Source organism: Polypterus senegalus, chromosome 2, assembly GCF_016835505.1.
Source record: "Polypterus senegalus isolate Bchr_013 chromosome 2, ASM1683550v1, whole genome shotgun sequence".
In the NCBI taxonomy this organism is placed as follows: Eukaryota; Metazoa; Chordata; class Cladistia; order Polypteriformes; family Polypteridae; genus Polypterus; species Polypterus senegalus.
Genome location: NC_053155.1, coordinates 117,704,222 through 117,723,691, shown reverse-complemented (window position 1 = coordinate 117,723,691; position 19,470 = coordinate 117,704,222). Strand labels below are relative to the sequence as shown.

At 36.8% G+C, this 19,470-nt stretch overlaps 1 protein-coding gene across 2 annotated transcripts; it reads left to right on the top strand.

Moving 5' to 3' along the window:
• The first annotated feature begins 398 nt into the window (after positions 1–398).
• LOC120523274 (phosphatidylinositol glycan anchor biosynthesis, class P) lies at positions 399–12,068 on the top strand. Of its 2 annotated transcripts, XM_039744452.1 has the most exons (6): positions 399–536; positions 692–793; positions 9,636–9,721; positions 10,781–10,853; positions 11,250–11,368; positions 11,787–12,068. In XM_039744452.1, exons 3-6 carry the CDS (start codon positions 9,640–9,642, stop codon positions 11,939–11,941), a joined length of 429 nt encoding a protein of 142 aa, XP_039600386.1. In that variant the 5' UTR covers positions 399–536; positions 692–793; positions 9,636–9,639; the 3' UTR covers positions 11,942–12,068. The 2 variants fall into 2 exon arrangements, with proteins under 2 accessions (XP_039600386.1, XP_039600387.1); XM_039744453.1 differs by lacking the exon at positions 692–793.
• The last annotated feature ends 7,402 nt before the right edge of the window (positions 12,069–19,470 follow it).

Here is a 19,470-nt window from a genome sequence, read left to right as displayed (position 1 = left end):
GTCAAGGCAAAAAAAGTTTTTATTTTGAATTTTTTTTTTTAATAACGTTGTTTGTATCTTTTATGGGTCTGGGACTAAATCGCAGACTAGTTCCTTTCATTTAGCTCTCACAATTATTAAATTGTGCCCCCCCATACAAAAACTTCACAGGTACCAAAAACGAAAAAGTTAAATTCAGTTATAAATGTTTGATACGCAGTCGCATACTCTACCCCATTGAAACCTTCTACCGCTACCCTGTCATGTGTAGACAGGTTTCCTGACTCGATAAGAAGCGGACACGTTCCTACCTTTTTGGTAGCAATAGTGGCTGTTTCTGTTGATTCTGATTTTATTTCTCTGATGAGAACAGTCGAAGTTCCCGAGCACCTTTGTGTTTTCTCGTGCGGCTTGGCCCTTCTAGTATACCGTAGTATTTACGTTCTCATGCGGAAGTGGTCGGGGCTGCATGAAAGAAGTGAATAAGTTACAGTATTAAACACACTCGTGAATGATTCTTTACAAATATGAATTCATAAAGTCGACTTTCCGACAGTGTAAGTAACTTCGGTATTAATGGCGAATCTCCGATATTTGCGTTAACATTGTTATTTCCTGACGATCTCACGGAAATGACAGGTGCATTTCAAACGTTTCCAACTGTCTCACAATTTTAGTTGTAAATGTTACTGTACTGCATTTTTTATGTCAGTTGCAGGATGCTGAGGTGCAGGGATTTTTGGTTCTTGATTTTATTAAAATCCCGGAAATCATGGAGTCATGAGAACACCCTGTGAAGGCTGGAGCTTTTACGGTAACCATTATTTTTTGTTTCCCCCGCTGACGTCCCCTGCAGCGCTGGCTTCATTCTTGTGTCCGGTGCTGACTGGGTACATATAAAAGTGTAGAATAGTTGATTGAAAGAGAATGTTAAGTGATTTTAAAAATAGGAATATTATCTTATAATTTAGTAAAAAATGTCAGACTAATATAATGTAAAGCTTGTGTCGGCAATTTTATTAAGCCTTTTACTTAGCCTTGTTGTGGAGCTTCATCTAAGAATAAAGATGAGTGCCGCATTAGTGTTTATACAGCGTATTAAAAACTCATGATTGTGATAATGGTATTTCTCATTTTGACTGCTGATATCTCAGTGCTGAAAGTTTCTTTTTTTTATGGTTGTGGAGTGGATCTCGCTGCTGCCCCACAGATCCAGCATCCTTGATGTGGATTCTTTGTCTGCATTGTTATTGCTCCTGTGAAGTTAACAAGTACTGTCTCAGCTTTATGGGTTTTTTTTTTAGACATTCTCAAAGGCCAATTCCAAATCGGTCACGTGTTTGTGAGTAAGGCTTGAAGTAGACTGGTGCCCTTTCCAGTATTCTTAACGGCATAAGAAACTTACAGTATATATGACCCTGACCTTGAACTTCATTATGCTTAAGTGGTTTTGATTGTTTGGAGTACGGGTCGTAGAAATGTTACCTCGTTAATTTCCATTTATGAAATGCTTCTTAACTTGCCCTCAATGCAGATTCATTCATTTAAATGTTTCTTAATTTCCCCTTAGTCCAAATTCATTAACATGAAATTCTTTTTGGAATATTTTATGCCGTGGAGCTTCATTTCATTTTATGTTTAATTGTTCATAAAGAATGGGTTCAGCTGACCAAATACTAATCCCTTCTCCATACTGTAGTGTCAGCGATTTCATGCATCATTACTCTTCGATTCTCCACTATGATTTGCTCCATGTTGACAAAATTTTCATCTGTTGATGCTGTGATGTGCAAAGCTGGAAGACTTTAAAGAAAGAGTTGAGGTACCAGCTGGTAACCCTATTTAATTAGCTTTAAGATAATATGAACATAAATGGCACTTTAGGGTGCAAAAAGTGGCATCATGCCAAAAACAGAATAATGACTCTGGAGAGGGTACTTTGTACCATGCAGTGTTTGATCCCAGATTGAACACTGAATTCCAGTGGCATAATGGTTTATATACTACAATCCTGGAAGGGTTAGGGATTCCAGACAGTCCTCCACCCAGAAAGTTTCAGAATAACAGGTGGAAGAGGAGAGATAGTGACAATACACTATCCGTGCTTGGATTGATATTGTTTACCTTCTGGGAGCCCTGAAAGCATCAGGTGTACACACATAGGTGACAATGTGTAAGGTTGGTCAGGTCTTGAGAGACATCCTGCCATAACAGAATAGCCTATGTCTTTGCTGTGGCATATAAGTAGTTCTGGTCCTGATACGCGCTGACTGGGTGAGAATAAAACTCGATAGGGAAATTTGCCAAATATTAGACAATCAGCGATGTCAAACTATTTGATTTTGTGGTTTTTGGCATCCATGTTGGCTTGGTTCTGAAACATGAAATATACAACCCCAATTGCAATTAAGTTGGGACGTTGTGTAAAACGTAAATAAAAACAGAATTCAATGATTTGCAAATCCTTTTTAACTTCTATTCAATTGAATACACTACAAAGACAAGATATCAAATGTTCAAACTGATAAACTTTATTGTTGTTTTGCAAATCTTCACTCATTTTGAATTTGATGCCTGCAACATGTTCCAAAAAAGCTGGGACAGGGGCCTGTTTACCACTGTGTTATATCATCTTTCCTTTTAACAACACTCAATAACAGTTTGGGAACTGAGGACACTAATTGTTGAAGCTGTGTAGGCGGAATTCTTTCCCATTCTTGCCTGATGTACAACTTCAGGTGCTCAACAGTCCGGGGTCTCTGTTGCCGTATTTTGCGCTTCATAATGCGCCACACATTTTCAATGGGAGACAGGTCTGGACTGCAGGCAGGCCAGTCTAGTACCCGCACTCTTTTACTACGAAGCTACTCTGTTGTAACACATGCAGAATGTGGCTTTGCATTGTCCTGCTGAAATAAGCAGAGACGTCACTGAAAAAGACGTCGCTTGGATGGCAGCATATGTTGCTCCAAAACCTGTATATACCTTTCAGCATTAATGGTGCCTTCACAGATGTGCAAGTTATCCATGCCATGGGCCCCATCACAGATGCTGGCTTTTGAACTTTGTGCTGATAATAATCTGGATGATCCTTTTCCTCTTTGGCCTGGAGGACACGATGTCCATGATTTCCAAAAACAATTTGAAATGTGGACTCATCAGACCACAGCACACTTTTCCACTTTGCGTCAGTCCATCTCAGATGAGCTTGGGCCCAGAAAAGCCGGCAGCGTTTCTGGGTGTTGTTGAAATGTGGCTTTCGCTTTGCATGGTAGAGTTTTAACTTGCACTTGTAGATGTAGCGACGAACTGTGTTAACTGACGATGGTTTTCTGAAGTATTCCTGAGCCAACGTGGTAATATCCTTTACAGAATGATGTCGGTTTTTAATGCAGTGCCGCCTGAGGGATCGAAGGTCACGGGCATCCAGTGTTGGTATTCGGCCTTGCCGCTTATGTGCAGAGATTTCTCCAGATTCTCTGAATCTTTTGATGATATTATGGACAGTAGGTGATGAAATCCCTAGATTCCTTGCAATTGTACATTGAGAAAAGTTGTTCTTAAACTGCTGGACTATTTGCCTACGCAGTTGTTCACAAAGTGGTGAACCTCGTCCCATCCTTGCTTGTGAATGACTGAGCCTTTTGGGGATGATTCTTTTATAACCAATCATGACAAACACCTGTTTCCAATTAAGCTGTTCACCTGTGGAATGTTCAAAACAGGTGTTTTTTGAACATTCCTCAACTTTCCCAGTCTTTTGCTGCCCCGTCCCAGCTTTTTTGGAACGTGTTGCAGACATCAAATTCAAAATGAGTGAAGATTTGCAAAACAACAATAAAGTTTATCAGTTTGAACATTAGTTATCTTGTCTTTGTAGTCTATTCAGTTGAATATAGGTTGAAAAGGATTTGCAAATCATTGTATTTTGTTTTTATTTACGTTTTACACAACGTCCCAACTTCATTGGAATTGGGGTTATACAATATAAACCAAAATGCTTGATAATGCTTATTATTCACATGTTTTAATGCACAGGAACTAATCTTGGAGCAAAATCAGAATCACATATTATCTGTTTCAGGTTTAGGCTCAAAACATTTTTTTCAACTCTATTTTTCAGATGTGGTATTGTGTGTTTTCTTCATTATGAAGGTGGGGAGGTGCAGGCTGTAGCACTGCTGCCTGGTTCTGCATCCTGTGCCAGATTGTTACCTATGCAGAATCTACCATGCTTGTGTGAGTTTTTCTGCAGGTGTTAGTTTTCTTGCCATATAGAGTCTAAAATGGCCGTGTATGTTGTTATTTGTTTATTTATTTGTTTGTCACTTACAATTTGCAGAACCATATAAAATTAGTAAAATTTCCTTTGTGCAAAGTTTCAAGAAATAGTGCTATACTAACAACAAAATACCACAAAACAAAATAGCATATGCAATAAAGTGCAATACACCAGAGTTAGTCAACTGTGGTCCTGAAGGTCCACAGTGCCTGCAGGTTTTTTGCTTTAAACTCATTTTTAATTAGAACCCTTTCATTTACTAATTCAAGCAATATGTTTTTGGACTTAGTTTTAGTTCATTTGTTTTTTACGATTCAAAACTCTTATTTGTCTATTTTAAGTTTAAACAGCTGCATTTAGGTATTATGTTGCCCATATTCTTAACTAGCCATCAGTTAATAATGAGTGTCAGGGATGCCAGGGGCAACAACCCGGACGGGACTCCGTGAGGGACCAGATGTGGGTCTGCGCCCACCCTGGATCACTTGGGGACCACCATCCTGGTTGCTTTGGGGGCCACGGGTTGAGGGCACGGAAGCCCCACCCTGTAGGGGCCCATGGTCACCGCCAGGTGGCACCCCAATGCCTTGGGGACCTGTTACCTCAGCACTTCCACCACACCAGGAAGTGCTGGGGGGAAGAATTAAAAGGACACCCGGAGAGCTGCCGGAAGAACAGCTGACACTTCCGCCATGCTGGGGTGTGGCCAACGGGGGAGTGTCGGATGCACCTGGAGCTCATCCGGGGCTTGGATAAAAGGGGCCGTCTCCCTTCATTCAGAGCTGGAGTCGGGTGGAAGAAGGACAAGGCACTAGAGGAGTGTGGAGGCGGCCCGAAGAAAATGCATTTGTGTGTCCAGGACTGTGTGCTGGGGTTAGATTTTGCACGGACTGAGTCTTAGTGACAGTAAATTGTAAATAATAATTGTAAATAAATACGTGTGGTGGTGATTAACAACATGTCCGCCTGTCTGTGTCCGGGTCGGCTCCACATGAGGTACAACTGATAAAGGAACCACCTGCTCTCCAGATAACTTGCTTCCATTTAAACCTTTGTATGTACATCATAAATCATCTGTATTAATAAAATGTTTTGAAATATGAGAGAAGGGAAGGGTCAAAGGGAAGAAATTAGTGTTGGACCACAAAACATATGAATAATGTCCCCAGAAAATGAAAAAATGAATATTATAAAGATTTGTCTTGGATGAATGAAAATGCTAACAAGCTGTATAAGGGTAATTCCAAGTCAAATCATCACACTTTTAGACCTCATCATCACAGATTTTAATGAAATGTGGTATGGTAATTTGGTCTTATGAGTAACCCATGGAACAGAAATTGCATGTGTCTTGGATCAATATTAAGGGAGATTTAAGCTTACATAGTTTGAACGTATTGGGGAGGAGGGCGGGGAGGGGGTGGGGGTTGGCATTGAGGGCTAGGACTTTGACTACGTATATTTCCTTATAAGTTGCACATATTGTTCTAAAGCTCTTTTATAAAGGATTTTATATAAATACTATGCTATCCCCAAAATGAAAAATGATCATGTTATGAGTGATTATAATATTTAAAACTGAATAGCGATAAAACCTATATTTTAAAATTGGTCAATTTTTTACTAAAGCTAGCTTATAATGTCATGAACATCTCCAGAAAATTTGGTGTTTGGTTTGAGTCGTTGCTGAGCTATCATTAGTTATCTGAAGTGTGCATCAAAACCACAATTCCTTACAATGCTTTTGAATAGCAGTTAGTGATCAGTGAATGGTACAAGGTTATTAGGGTTCATGAAAAGTAAGACTAAAGCCAGAACTAGCAGTTAAAGTATAATCAAAAAATAAGTTTTATTATCTGCTAGACCTGGCTTCTAATTATGAAAGTGGTTGGAATGAAAACCTGCAGCTACTGCAGACTTCCAGGAATGGAGATGAGTACCCCTGCAGTAACAACCTAATGCCAGTTAGATATAAAGACAAAAAGAAGCAATATTAAAAATAAGCTTTTTATAGTAAAATATGGAACCAATAGTTCAAATATAATCAGAGTACTGTACATAAAGAACAGTAACTCAAACATCTTTGCTAGTCCAGTGTTCAGTTATTCAGCAGCTTTATGGCTTAATGGAAGAAACTGCCTCAGAGAATACTTGTACAGGTGCTGGTCATAAAATTAGAATATCATGACAAAGTTGTTTTATTTCAGTAATTCCATTCAAAAAGTGAAACTTGTATATTAGATTCATTCATTACACACAAACTGATGCATTTCAAATGTTTATTTCTTTTAATTTTGATGATTATAACTGATAATTAATGAAAGTCCCAAATTCAGTATCTCGGAAAATTAGAATATTGTGAAAAGGTTCAATATTCAAGACACCTGGTGCCACACTCTAATCAGCTAGTTAACTCAAAACACCTGCAAAAGCCTTTAAATGGTCTCTCAGTCTAGTTCTGTAGGTTACACAATCATGGGGAAGACTGGTGACTCGACAGTTGTCCAAAAGACGACCATTGACACCTTACACAAGGAGGACAAGACACAAAAGGTCATTGCTAAAGAGGCTGGCTGTTCACAGAGCTCTGTGTCCAAGCACATTAATAGAGAGGCGAAGGGAAGGACTTTCATTAGTTGTCAGTTATAATCATCAAAATTAAAAGAAATAAATATTTAAAATACATCAGTCTGTGTGTAATGAATGAATCTAATATACAAGTTTCACTTTTTAAATGGAATTACTGAAATAAATCAACTTTATCATGGTATTCTAATTTTATGACCGGCACCTGTACAGTACCTGACACCACTGTGCCGTCTGCCATATGATAGCAGTTTGAACAGTTTTTGGCACGGATGGCTAGAGTTCTTGTGTGTGCATGCATATCCTATCAATATTAGTATGTGTTGCTGTCGGGATAGGTTGTACCCACCCATAACCCTAAATTGAATTAGCTAGGGTTGAGAGTGTTTAGTTTGGCTTTTGCTGTAAATAAGTGTATGAAGTGCCCAAGGGGCAATGACCAGTGAATTAAACTGTGCCCTATTTTGTGTTATATATCTCACCCATTCATTCTTTGCCATTCAGTTTGGGTAGAGGATTAAAAGGAAGATTAAGCCAGTTGGTGATATTTCTAAAAAGATGTTTTCAATTTTATGTGATGCCTTTTATCTCTTAAATTCTGAGATTAAAAAGCTCAGAGGTTCACAAAATATATCTGACAAGTCCATGAATCCATTTCTAACTGCCAAGTTCAGGGTCTCAGAATTGATGTAAATTCTGCTAGCATTAAGGAATCAACCCTGGACTTGGCAGCAGTCCATCATGTGACTCACTCACATATCATCTATATTATATAATGAGTGAGCCATATGATATATAATCACACATCCACACATTGCCAATTTAGAATTGCAGTTCAGTCTAACATGTACTTGTTTGGAATGTATGAAGAAAACCCATGCAAACAATGAGGGAACATGCAAACCAAACATGGACAATGTTTGACTCAGACCCATTTAGATATTATTCTGTTTGCTGCTTATAGCCACATACAGATCTATGTAAAGTTTTTTTTTTTTTTTAATGGAATAACAACAGAAATTTAGCTAGAAGTATAATAAGTTGTGGTTTGAAAATGTTTTCTTGGCAATATTTCAATTTTAAAAACTTTATTTATATATTTTTGACATGCTGTAGGTTTATATAGTCATTACTGTCATGTGTGCAGAGTCTGGTGAAATTCTTCCTTGCATATGCTGATCAGCATTCAATACATTACCACTTTTCAGCGCCATGATTAGTGAATGTAACTACCTTGCTTTAAAACTTGGCATCCTTACCTGAAATAACTACCTTACATCAACAATCTGTAAATAAATGTGCTACAAAAAAGAAATTGTATTGCATACATTCATTTAAGGATACTAATAATATTATAAACATGGGGAAGATATAGTAACTAGCTGCTTCAAAGCTTTGATTTTGCATGACATAAACTTAGTTAATTTATAGAATCTTTGGAATGTAATGTTATTGTTGGTACCTTTTGGTCTATAAAGAAAGTCTTTGTGTTTACCTAAAGTAAACTGCATTTTCTATCCATACATTTTCTGACCCACTTACTCAGTTCAGGGTGTTTGAGATCTGAAGCCTATCTTGGCAGTGTAGAACAAGAATGCTCTCCTCAGCACCCTGTACCCTGTGTGTTTAGCAACTAAGTTTCATAAGCAATACTTTAACTTTGCCAGTAAAAGAAAGCTTGATTTATGAACTAACAAAAATATGTTGCCACATAATGATGTCCTAAGCTGTTTTTCTGTTAAGTTCCTCAAAGTGAGTGGCTCAGGGTGAAAAGGTCAGAAAGCTGCAAAGTGCAAGCGCAAGGTGTCTGTCCCGTGGTCAGTCTTGGGGACATAGATAATGCTTATCTCAGATATATTGCTTAACTTTAAAATTGTGATGATAAAGATGTTTTTCTGTCTTACTGATCATGAGATAAATAGGTATAAAAACTTCCCCTAACTGTTGATTGGGGTTCAGACGAGTCTATTTTGCAATAAGACTGAACCGTCTGAATCTCTACTTTCTGCGACTCTGATTGAGAATTAAAGAGAACTAAGAAAATAACACCCGCCTGCTGCTGTCAGTTGCATTTTATCGCCCACAGCAGCTCCAGGAACAAAGCAGAAACTAGTCTTGAATGGGACACCAGATCAACACAAAGCACACTCACACATGCCCACATTAGGCCAGGTTAAGGTCACAAATTATCCAGGCATACTTGTCTTTGGGATGTACCAGGGAAATTGGAGTATTCAGTGAAACACAAACTCAAGCAAACAGTATGTACAGTGTATGTACAGAGTGACCAGGCCAGGATTCAAACCCAGGACTTGGGGGTGTGACGCAGTAAATAACACATTGCACTTTGAGTTATTTTTATTCTTAGCTACATGTGGAAACCTGAGCTGGATATTTATATTTTAATGGATGTTTTTGCTCGATTAGAATACCTGTAATTGTTCGAGATAAATTTATAAATCTTACTAGGTATTTTATTAGTCTGCCCGAGAGCATTGTGTAGACATTAAATCATTATTTAATTTTAATCATTTTTATTTATTTATTTAAAAACATTTTACTAAATATGACCTTCAAAAATGATATTTTTCTTACATGTGTTTATATAATTACTTAATGCAAGCATTCTGGTTTACAGTAATCAGAGTAGAAGAAGTGAAAGAAGTGAAAACTCAAATGAGTGATAGTAGACATTTCATTACCATGATCCTTATACAGTAAAAAAAAAAAAAAAGGAATGCTTTTAAAATGTTTGGACTTCAGTTTATATTTAACTGTTGTTTTTCAGAAAAATGGTAGAAAATTCCCCATCACCTTTACCAGAAAGAGCCATTTATGGCTTTGCTCTCTTCCTGGGATCCCAGTTTGGATTTAGTAAGCATTTGTTTATTTGTTCTTAAAATATTTGCCCATATATAAAGCATTATCTTTTATAGCTTTTCCTGTAAAACTTAATTGGGGCATTAATTATGCAATTTTTGTTTATTTTAAAAAACAGAATTACAGGTAAAAACATTAATAAGACAAGTAGACAATAGGAGCTGAATACACTGCTGCACAATAAGCCATTTCCATCCATCCATTATCCAACCCGCTATATCCTAACTACAGGGTCACGGGGGTCTGCTAGAGCCACTCCCAGCCAACACAGGGCACAAGGCAGGAAACAAACCCCGGGCAGGGCTCCAGCCCACTGCAGGGCGCTCACACACACACACGCACACACACCAAGTACAAACTAGGGACAATTTAGAATCGCCAATGCACCTAACCGGCATGTCTCTGGACTGTGGGAGGAAACCCACGCACACGGGGAGAACATGCAAACTCCACGCAGGGAGGACCCGGGAAGCAAACCTGGGGCTCCTAACTGCGAGGTAGTAGCACTACCACTGCGCCACCAAGCCTTTTACGTGTTAGTGCTAAATTTGGATACTGTAATTTTTTGGGAAACTCTGGTATGAAAAATAGCAGAATGATGTTAAACGAGAAATATCATGAAACAATTATTATAATTCATCCAGTTAACTTGTGGACCTAATTGTTCCACATCACAGGGCAGTATTGGATATAAGGAAGAGCACCACTGCTTGGATATGGAAAATGATAACATTTCATTTCTCACCTCCAGTTCACTGCAGTTCTCTAGGCATTAAAAATACTATTTGTACAAATAGTTTAGCTAGTATTCATACCAATTTTCCAATTAAGTATTATGTTGATAAAGAGATAATCTGGTTTAATTTGTAATGTGATACACATTATATGATGGTAGAATGTATAATAATAATTTATTTTCTTATAATTAGTTTAATTAATGGATTCAATTAATTTATGTTTAATGTATCCAATATTAAGATGCTGTTTCATTGTCTGTTGGATATTTAAAGACAAAAACAATATGGTAACTTCTCAAAATCTCTTGCTTTACAGTTTTATATCTTGTGTGGGCATTTGTTCCTGAATCATGGCTGCACTCATTGGGACTCACATACTGGCCACAAAAGTAGGTTTCTACTTTGGTAACTTTCTTTTATAACTATAGACTTTTACATCGTTAGTGTTGCAGGCCAGATATCTTGTAGGCTGCCATTGTGCACGAGAGGTCAATGTCAATGTGACACATGGCAGTAAGTAGTAGTAACAGCTGTAGTATTATTTTGTGTACTGAGGACTGTGAAATTCTTACTTGCATGTCCAGCCAAGAAGCAACTTTTGTATGGTGATAAACAAGAATATATTAAGATATAGAACTCCACTTCATTTAGTAGAAAACAAATCAACTTATCTGATGTATTGCTAATCTCTGTTAAAGAGTTAATTTGAGTTCCATTTACATTTTGACATTTTCAATATTTGAGTAGTAAGATCTGTTATTTTCTTTTTCTTTTTCCTCTTATAGGTACTGGGCAGTTGCTCTGCCAGTGTATCTGCTAGTAGCTGTAGGAATTATCTACATTCTTTTGTTAGGTATTAATATGATGAGTACAGCACCATTGAACTCTGTAGATGCAGTTACAGGTGGGTACCTGCTGGCTCATTCATGAGTATCATTTATTGAATATTATGGTTTATATGAATAATATAAGCTTTTCTTAACTCTTTATTATTTTAGGCCATCTAACTTTGTCATATATGGTTTCAAGGCTTTTTTTTTTTATAGGCCTAGATATTTTATTGTATGATACTTTAATAAATTAAGTTATTTGACCAGCCTTTTCCAGTACCCACTGATTCAGAGCCAGGGTGAATTTTTATCATGTATATTTATCCCATTTGCTTACATAAGTGAATCTGGTTTAGAGTTCCCTGTCACTCTGTTTGTGATACCTGGACATTGTTTAGAAGACATTGCATAATTATGTCTTTAAGTACATTTATCGATGCACTGCTATCTGCAAATTGTAATGTTCTTATTTGTTTATTTTTACTGTTACAGATAGTTATGCAAAAAGTCAGAATGACAAGGAGTTTCAAAAAGGAGCAATCCCAGTGTTAAAGGATATAAGCATCAGTGACATCAATCACATTTTCTTTCTTTCTTCTCAGGAACCTGACTCTAAACTAAAACCAATGAGGGTGCCATGCACATGAAAACAGATATTTTAGTAGTCATGTAACACCATCTTTTTTAATATTGTTTTTAAATGTAACATTGAATGATTTTAATTGAGAGGCTATAGCCTGAAGTACACTTTCTATATTTATATGAAAAAACAATTAGAGCCTACTTCATTTGTGAAAGCGTGCTTACATTTTATGTAGTTTTTCAGTAATAGTTCAATTCACACTATATATTTTAATTATTTGTCTTGGGGCCTTGGCTGAAAATTTACCTTGCAAAATGATTGAGTCAAGTATCTTTTCTATATCATACACTCAAATGGTTGGATCATATCATTTTTTTTTTGTAGTAACAAGGAAACTTTACTTATAAAAAAAAGACACATGAACTTAAAAACCCTAGAGAAAGATCTCTCTTCACTACAGGAAAATAGTGTTGACCTGAGTATCAACCTTTTCATCACACAGCAGCAACAAGACCCAGCATGACTTCTAGATGAACTCCATCCATAACTCATTCTACAGCTTGAAACTAAATAAGAATGTCACATGCAAACAAGACTTGAACAGCATTCCTGGTATCAAATCTACACAGTGATCTTGAAAAATGTTAATTCTCGGTTACACTGGAAAAAGTAATACCTCTACAAACAGAACTTGAATTTTATATTTTTAATGATGGATATGGCTATACAAATACCTTTTTAAATGGATGTTTTATTTTATTATTTATCAATTGATTGTTTCTATCAATCACATACAGGCTTAGAAAGGATAAGTAAAAGACTCGTATACTGTAACTCAGCACTTGTGGCGTAACTTTCCAGTGGGACTTTTCAGTCTGCTGCAAAGCCGACACACACTCCTGGTTTCACCTTGGCTCAGACTTCATGAGCACTTAAACCAGACATAGTCAGGGTGCTATGGCACTGTCATCAAGAATTTAGATAAAGCAGCAAAAACAAACATTTCTCTGATCAAATAGCAAGGCTCTGCGTAACCCCAAGTGTAATGATTTACCTTCTCTTTAGAGTAAACTATACAGGTCAAATGTCATTACCTGTAAAACTGAGTCAGGCTTCACTGAACCCTATATGTGCCCCTGTTTTCACCTTTTAATCAAGTTTTAAGCATGAAGACATGGTTAGGAATGAGTTTTAAAAACAAAAAAGAAAAGCATTTTCAGCCTTATAATCTCTTTTGCAAATTCAGTAACTATAGTTATTCAATAATAAATGCAGGATTTCTTGTAAAAAATAGTAATATATTATCTGTATTATTTATTTAAGAGTAATTTCTATTGTGTCATCTCAAAGTAATATTATTCTTATTTCAGCTTTGTTTGTTCATTTATTTACTTGTTTTAATTGGAGTAATTCCGACTTTGCTATATAAGACGTTTATTCAAACAAATAGCAAGAAGCAGCAGACAAATTTCATTCTTTGACTGTTGGAATATATTTGTGTTGCTAGACAAACGAGAAATAATAATTTGTGTGAAATTAATATGTAAATAAATATTATTACAGAAATTTCCTTTGTGTTAATTTCTTTTTTCTTATTTAGCAATGCATTTATGTTTTCATTTGAAATAATGTTTGTTTGTCTTTTTATTACTTTCATTTTTTGGCTAACTGCAGCTGTTACTTTGCTTTTGTTTAATTGTTTTTTTAAGTTTGACTGCACAGTAATTAGCCGTGCTTCTTTAGTTCTTGAACCTCTACTTCATACCCAGAATGGTCAGTGGCTGTCTGCAGTATGATATCTCTTTTTTGGGTGAGTTTTCTTTTTGTGTTGATTTTGCTTGCACATCTTAATAGCATTCACAATACATTATCTAATGTTTCCTTCCACAGTATGTAATTTGCCATCTTCATCTATTGTGCCAAATCTAGGAGAGGCTGGGCAACTTCTTCCTATTGTTGTGATTCCCATTTTTGCCAGTGGAATTTTAAGTACATTTAGCAAACTATTGTATGTTGATCTGATATAGAGTCATGCACAGTGAACAATATCCTAAATTTATGTTTCTCTGACTTTTTGATGTTACAGCCCATTTTTTCACATGTACAGTAAGTGTCTTCAGAAAGTGAGTGAATTGAGAGCATTGGAGCTGAGAGGGGAATTGGTGATTGCTTAAGCAATCACGAGTAATCACTAGCCCCTGAGTGCCCTGCTGGAATTTTCAGTGCAGTCCCAACTGGAATGCATCATCCTGCATGTGCTGCATCTCAGATGGCTCATCAGTTTGGAGAGATTAGAAAAGACCCAATATAAACAGATAAAGACACGCTGTCATTCTTTTATGAGGAGAGATTTTTTTTTCCTTGGAATTCAACTGCCTAAGTACTGTAGTTGGAAACAATTGCAAAGCTGTCATTTGAAATCTAATCTCCATAATGTCATGAAAAAACAAAATCTAATGATCTACAGAAAATTGTTTTTGATTTAGAGTATATGGGTAATACAGTATGCATTAGCTCTTGGCAGACTATTCAGCATACTTTTCACTAATTAAGATTTTTATATTCTCAAGTATCCCTTAGTTTATGAAGATTTAGTTACATCTTATTAGAGGGGGTTGAACACTTATGTGATCAATTAGTTTGTGTTTCATATTTGTAATTAATTTAGACTAATTTGCCAGATATCTGTTTTTACTTTTTCATTAAAGAGTCTTTTTCTGTTAATAAGTGTCAAAAAAGACAATTTAACTCTCCTGTAATTCAATGTTGTACAATTATAAAATGTGAAAACTTTTATAGGGCACTATATAATAATTGTTGATATGTAAATGTGTATTGTAAACATTTTTCAAGCCACCTCTTTATCAGTCAATCAATCAGCTGAAACACTCAAACACTTATAGTTAACTTCATGTTTTAAAATTACAAGGATTTTCTAACCTCACCAATAGCCTCTTATTGTTTCCTTTTTCTGATACAGTTCTTTTTATCTCCTGTGGACACCCCGTATTGTTTTGGGTAAAATGACATACCAAGAATGATTTTCTGCTGTTTTTTTTTCTTTTTTGTTTTCTTATATAATTAGTAAGACCAACAAAAGCAGGATCTCTGAATTGTGCTACCTTTTACTCATTTATTTTTTATTTTTCTCCAATTTATTTTCTGGGTGGCAATATTTGTTTAATTTTGTTTTATTTTTAAATCTTATTCCTAGAATTTTTCATAGAAACAGAATTTCTTATGCAAAAGTGGCCTAATGTGTGATTGTGGGGATTTATCTACATGTGCCCTTTGATGGACGGGCCGTGCTGATAGGATAGCCTCAGGCTTGCTGCAACCCAATCTATTCATTCAGAAAATGGATGGATAGATAATAATCATCTTCATTTTTAATCCTGTTCAGGGTCATGGTGGTGAAAGACTGAGTTGAGCGATCCACTCTCTTCCCAAAACCCTTGCAACAACTGTCAGCTGCTTTCTAGGACAACTGAGATATAATCCCTTTATCATGTCCTCCATTTGCTCCTTTTTCTCCTTCCTGTAAGTCATGACTGAGGAGGGGCCCACAGAGGCTATTCTCACCCAGCATGACTCCATCAGTAGGAGTGCTAAATCTATTCAAGAATCCTCCCAAATGGTTACATTTCTCACCCTGTGCCAATCCTACTTAGTAAGATCATTATTTATCACTTACCTTTGCTGTCTTATTTTTTTGTTAAATGGAGATGTTTACCTAGCTCAGAGTCTTGTCTGCAAGCAGTTACATGGACTATAGAGTGAGTGTAGGGGTAGTAGTATCGTGGACATTGTTGTGAACGCTGAGAGTCAGTCGATGTCCTTAGTCCCACCTATAGTCACATGTTCTGTGTTGTTCATGAACAAGACTCTAAGCGTTATAAATACATCAGGTCTGACTACATCTCATGAAAGGTCAGGAATGTTTTTTAGTAGGGGGTGCTGCTGGATAGGAAGTTAATTTATAAGGGCATTACTAGCAGTATTACACAGCTTTGCCCAAGAGATTTCTTAAGACAATGGGTCTCAGTTACAGCATGCCATGTAGTAGGAATTGAATCAGGCTGGCAAAAACTGGCATATCTCCAGCTTTCATTGGGCATAGGGATCTATTGTATTAGTCCTTTTGATTTGCTTTTTCTAGTGGCTTGGCTTTTGTTGATGGTAATTGGAAAACAAATTTTTTATAAAGAACTGTTTTTTTTTTTATTGAAACAAGTAATAATGGAAATTTCTGGGTATAAATATAAATTCAACCTGTACCATATAATGTAAAAACAGTATCTTAAATCAGATTTGAATGTAATGCTTTGAGGTTTAATATTGTACTGTTACAAAATTTTGGATTTAGATCAAAAGCAATACAAAAATAGAAAGAGGCCCAATTTATGGAAACAACAATTTACCTCAGTTAAAAAAAATAAGAACTGAAACTTAGAAAATGTAAAACAATGGTAAGTCAAATAAAAAATACAGCAAAATGTAAATGTAAGCTTGAAGTGTTCACTATCTACATATCACACAGTGGTAGCAAGCCAACTGAACTAATCTTTTGGCTTTGGATGTGGGTTTTTACTTTGTTCACTGAAGAATTTCTTTGAGTTCATTGACTTTTGTATCTTCTTATGGGGTGGGCAATGGAGGATGAAATATAGTATTATTAAATATTTGTATTTTTAAAATATTCTAAATATGGCTTTACTCTGAAAGTCATAGCCTGATAGAAAAGTTGTATAACTAAATCATGTTTTACTTTACCTTATTGCAAACAACAAAGATGTCTACAGGCTGCACATTTGCGCAACCTATGCAATGAATCAAACATTTTAAGAATTGTACAGAAAAGAACAGGTGAAAAGAAATAATGTTGTGAACCATGTACAGTGTTCATGCTTCTTTCTCTTCTGGCTGGGGGAGACCCATGAACTGGGCAGTGGCGAAGCAATACCTACGGCCACAACCACAGCAGTCGGGACACAGTCAAAAGTTAAAGCATAGTTTCATCCACATCATATTTCAGCTTTGCTTGACTTTTTTTGTCGACTTCACAGCTCATTTTCCTTTCAATTGGCAACCCTGTCTCTTTTTGACTGTGTAGACCACCTCCTCTTCTTTACTTGCCATCTGCCACATTTGTCTACGTGATTAGTTCTCAGCACTGAGCTGAATAAAATGACGCAGTGCATTAGCATAACCTTATTGTTGCAGCATTATTATTGACATATACAAAAACACAGGTCAGCTCATTTTCTTTTTTCTATGACGTCTGCAAATTTCATTCAAATCAGTCAAGAGATTTTTGAGATTTTTTCATGGACTATGCCAACTAGGTCTCTGTTGTTGTGCAGGGATCTTCAATTGTCTGTTTATTCTATTGTTCAGTGGTGCTGTTCTGCTGGAGACAATTTCCATAAACTGACAACCTCATATCTCTGTGTGATTACTTCTCAGCACTGAGCTGTAAAAATGATGTGATGCATTAGAATAGGCCTTTTGCTACAGCATTATTATTAACAAATATCAAAAAATAAAAAAGAAAAGTTAGCTAATATTATTTTTCCTATTATCTCATTAAATTCCATTAAGATCAATCAAGGCATTTTTGAGATTTTGGAATATTTTGTTATTCTGTTGTGGGGGAGAGGGTTATCCCCAAAATACTTATATAGAGAAATGTCCCTCCTTAGCTGATAACTGCTGGCCTAGATGTACAATCCTACCAAATTTTAGCTTTTTAGCTAAACAGGAAATAATGTTTTATTGAGTGAATAGTCAGTCAAGTCTGCCTTTTATATATAAATTACATTTTCTCAAAAAATATACATTGTGCCCATTGATTATGGGCTGCAGGGTAGCACAGTGGTTTTCATCAGACTTCCATATTTAGACTTGTCTATATGGATTTGCACATGCTGTCTGGGTACTCCAGTATTCCTCCTACATCAACAAAGATGTGCAACTTTGATTAAATGGCAACTTTAAATTGTCCCAAATGTATGGGTGCTTATGAGTGGTCCCTGAATGGATTAAGTTAGCAAAAACTGGAAAAAAGGAAATGGGCCTTCTTCGGGGAATAACTAATACGTTACAACCTACAGATGTTCTGCAGTAATTAAACTAAATTAAGCTTTGCAAGTTGACGCAAACAATTTGCACTGGTGTCCAAACTTTTATTGATTACTTTAAAACCCTCTGTCTGTCTTAGAGCAGAGTTGGAACAGATTGTATTACTACACGCTCTGAAGTACTACTTGAACAATATTTCAGTGATAATGGTAAGAGAACAGCAATTAAAAAAATAAAATGAGACAGAGCATTATTACCTTTGAAGTGTAGGCCCTTTTATTTAGAGAAACTGCAAAACAAAAAATCAAAGTGTCAGTACTGTGTCTTACACAATCCAAAGGCAGTTGGAAACGGGAAGAAACTCTGATAGGAGGAGATCTGTCAGACCCAAAGTCACAACCCAATCAGAAGACAAGTTTCTTAGGGTCACCAACTTGTGTGATAGGCACCTTATAGCACCACAGCTTAAAGCACAGCTTAACAGTGGTTGAAAAAAGCAAGTCTCAGTTTCTACTGTGAAGAGGAGACTTTGGAGTAGTCCACAGCCTGTATTTCAATACCCTTATTTGTCCTTTAAGGAATGGCTTTCTTACTACCATTCTCCCTGTCAAACCTACAGGACAAAGTCTCTTAGAATTGGCCTCTAACTCTTCTGCCCAGTTCTGCTGTCTCTCTTTCTCTCTGCGCCCTCACTTGTCTCTCTCTCTTTCTTCCTTCTCCCTCCACTCACCCATCTCCTTGGTATACACTGCAGAGATGGGATGCAAGCGATAGTGGCCCCCAATTGAATCCTGTCCCAACGACCTGGCAGTAGGCATCCACTGGGACACAATGAACCTGACTCCCTCATTCTGCTGCCAACCCTACAGGACCTCTTGGAGCACATCCACCCTTGCTCTCTACTATTCAGCAGAAGTGATCCAGTCCACTGCAGCATCTCTCACTCTGCTCCTTCATGGGGCTTCCCCTGACCGCTGTGCTGCTTTCACACTGCACTGCCTTCCTCCAATTCTTGATGTCACTTCCTCAATTCCTTGTCTACTTTTTTGTTCTCTTCTCATTTTCCTCTTTATACTGGTGGGTACAGGTGCTTTCATTAACGACTCACAGAGTGTCAGTGAGGAAACTGACCAAACTGACTGCGTTTGCATGTGAATATGCGATCAACCAACACAACCCAGGGCGTCTCAGATTTGCTGCAGCACGCGTCCACACCTAGTAAACCTGAGCTGCACTGTTTTTTAAAACCAAACACAGACTTGTTAAATCTGCAGTATATCACAGTAGATGAATCTGTCAGCCATTGTTAGCCAAATTTAGCCATTTGGAGGCAATTGGCGATGTACTGCCATAAAATCAATCATCTAATGTGATGTACCTAATGGCTGATACCCACCAGTCTTTGACTAGATGCAATAAAAACAAGCATGTTTGATTTTTTCGTTAGTCAGAGGAGTGGGTTGTGTATGCAGGAGAGCTGACAACTAAATGAAGCAATGAATGATTATTTGG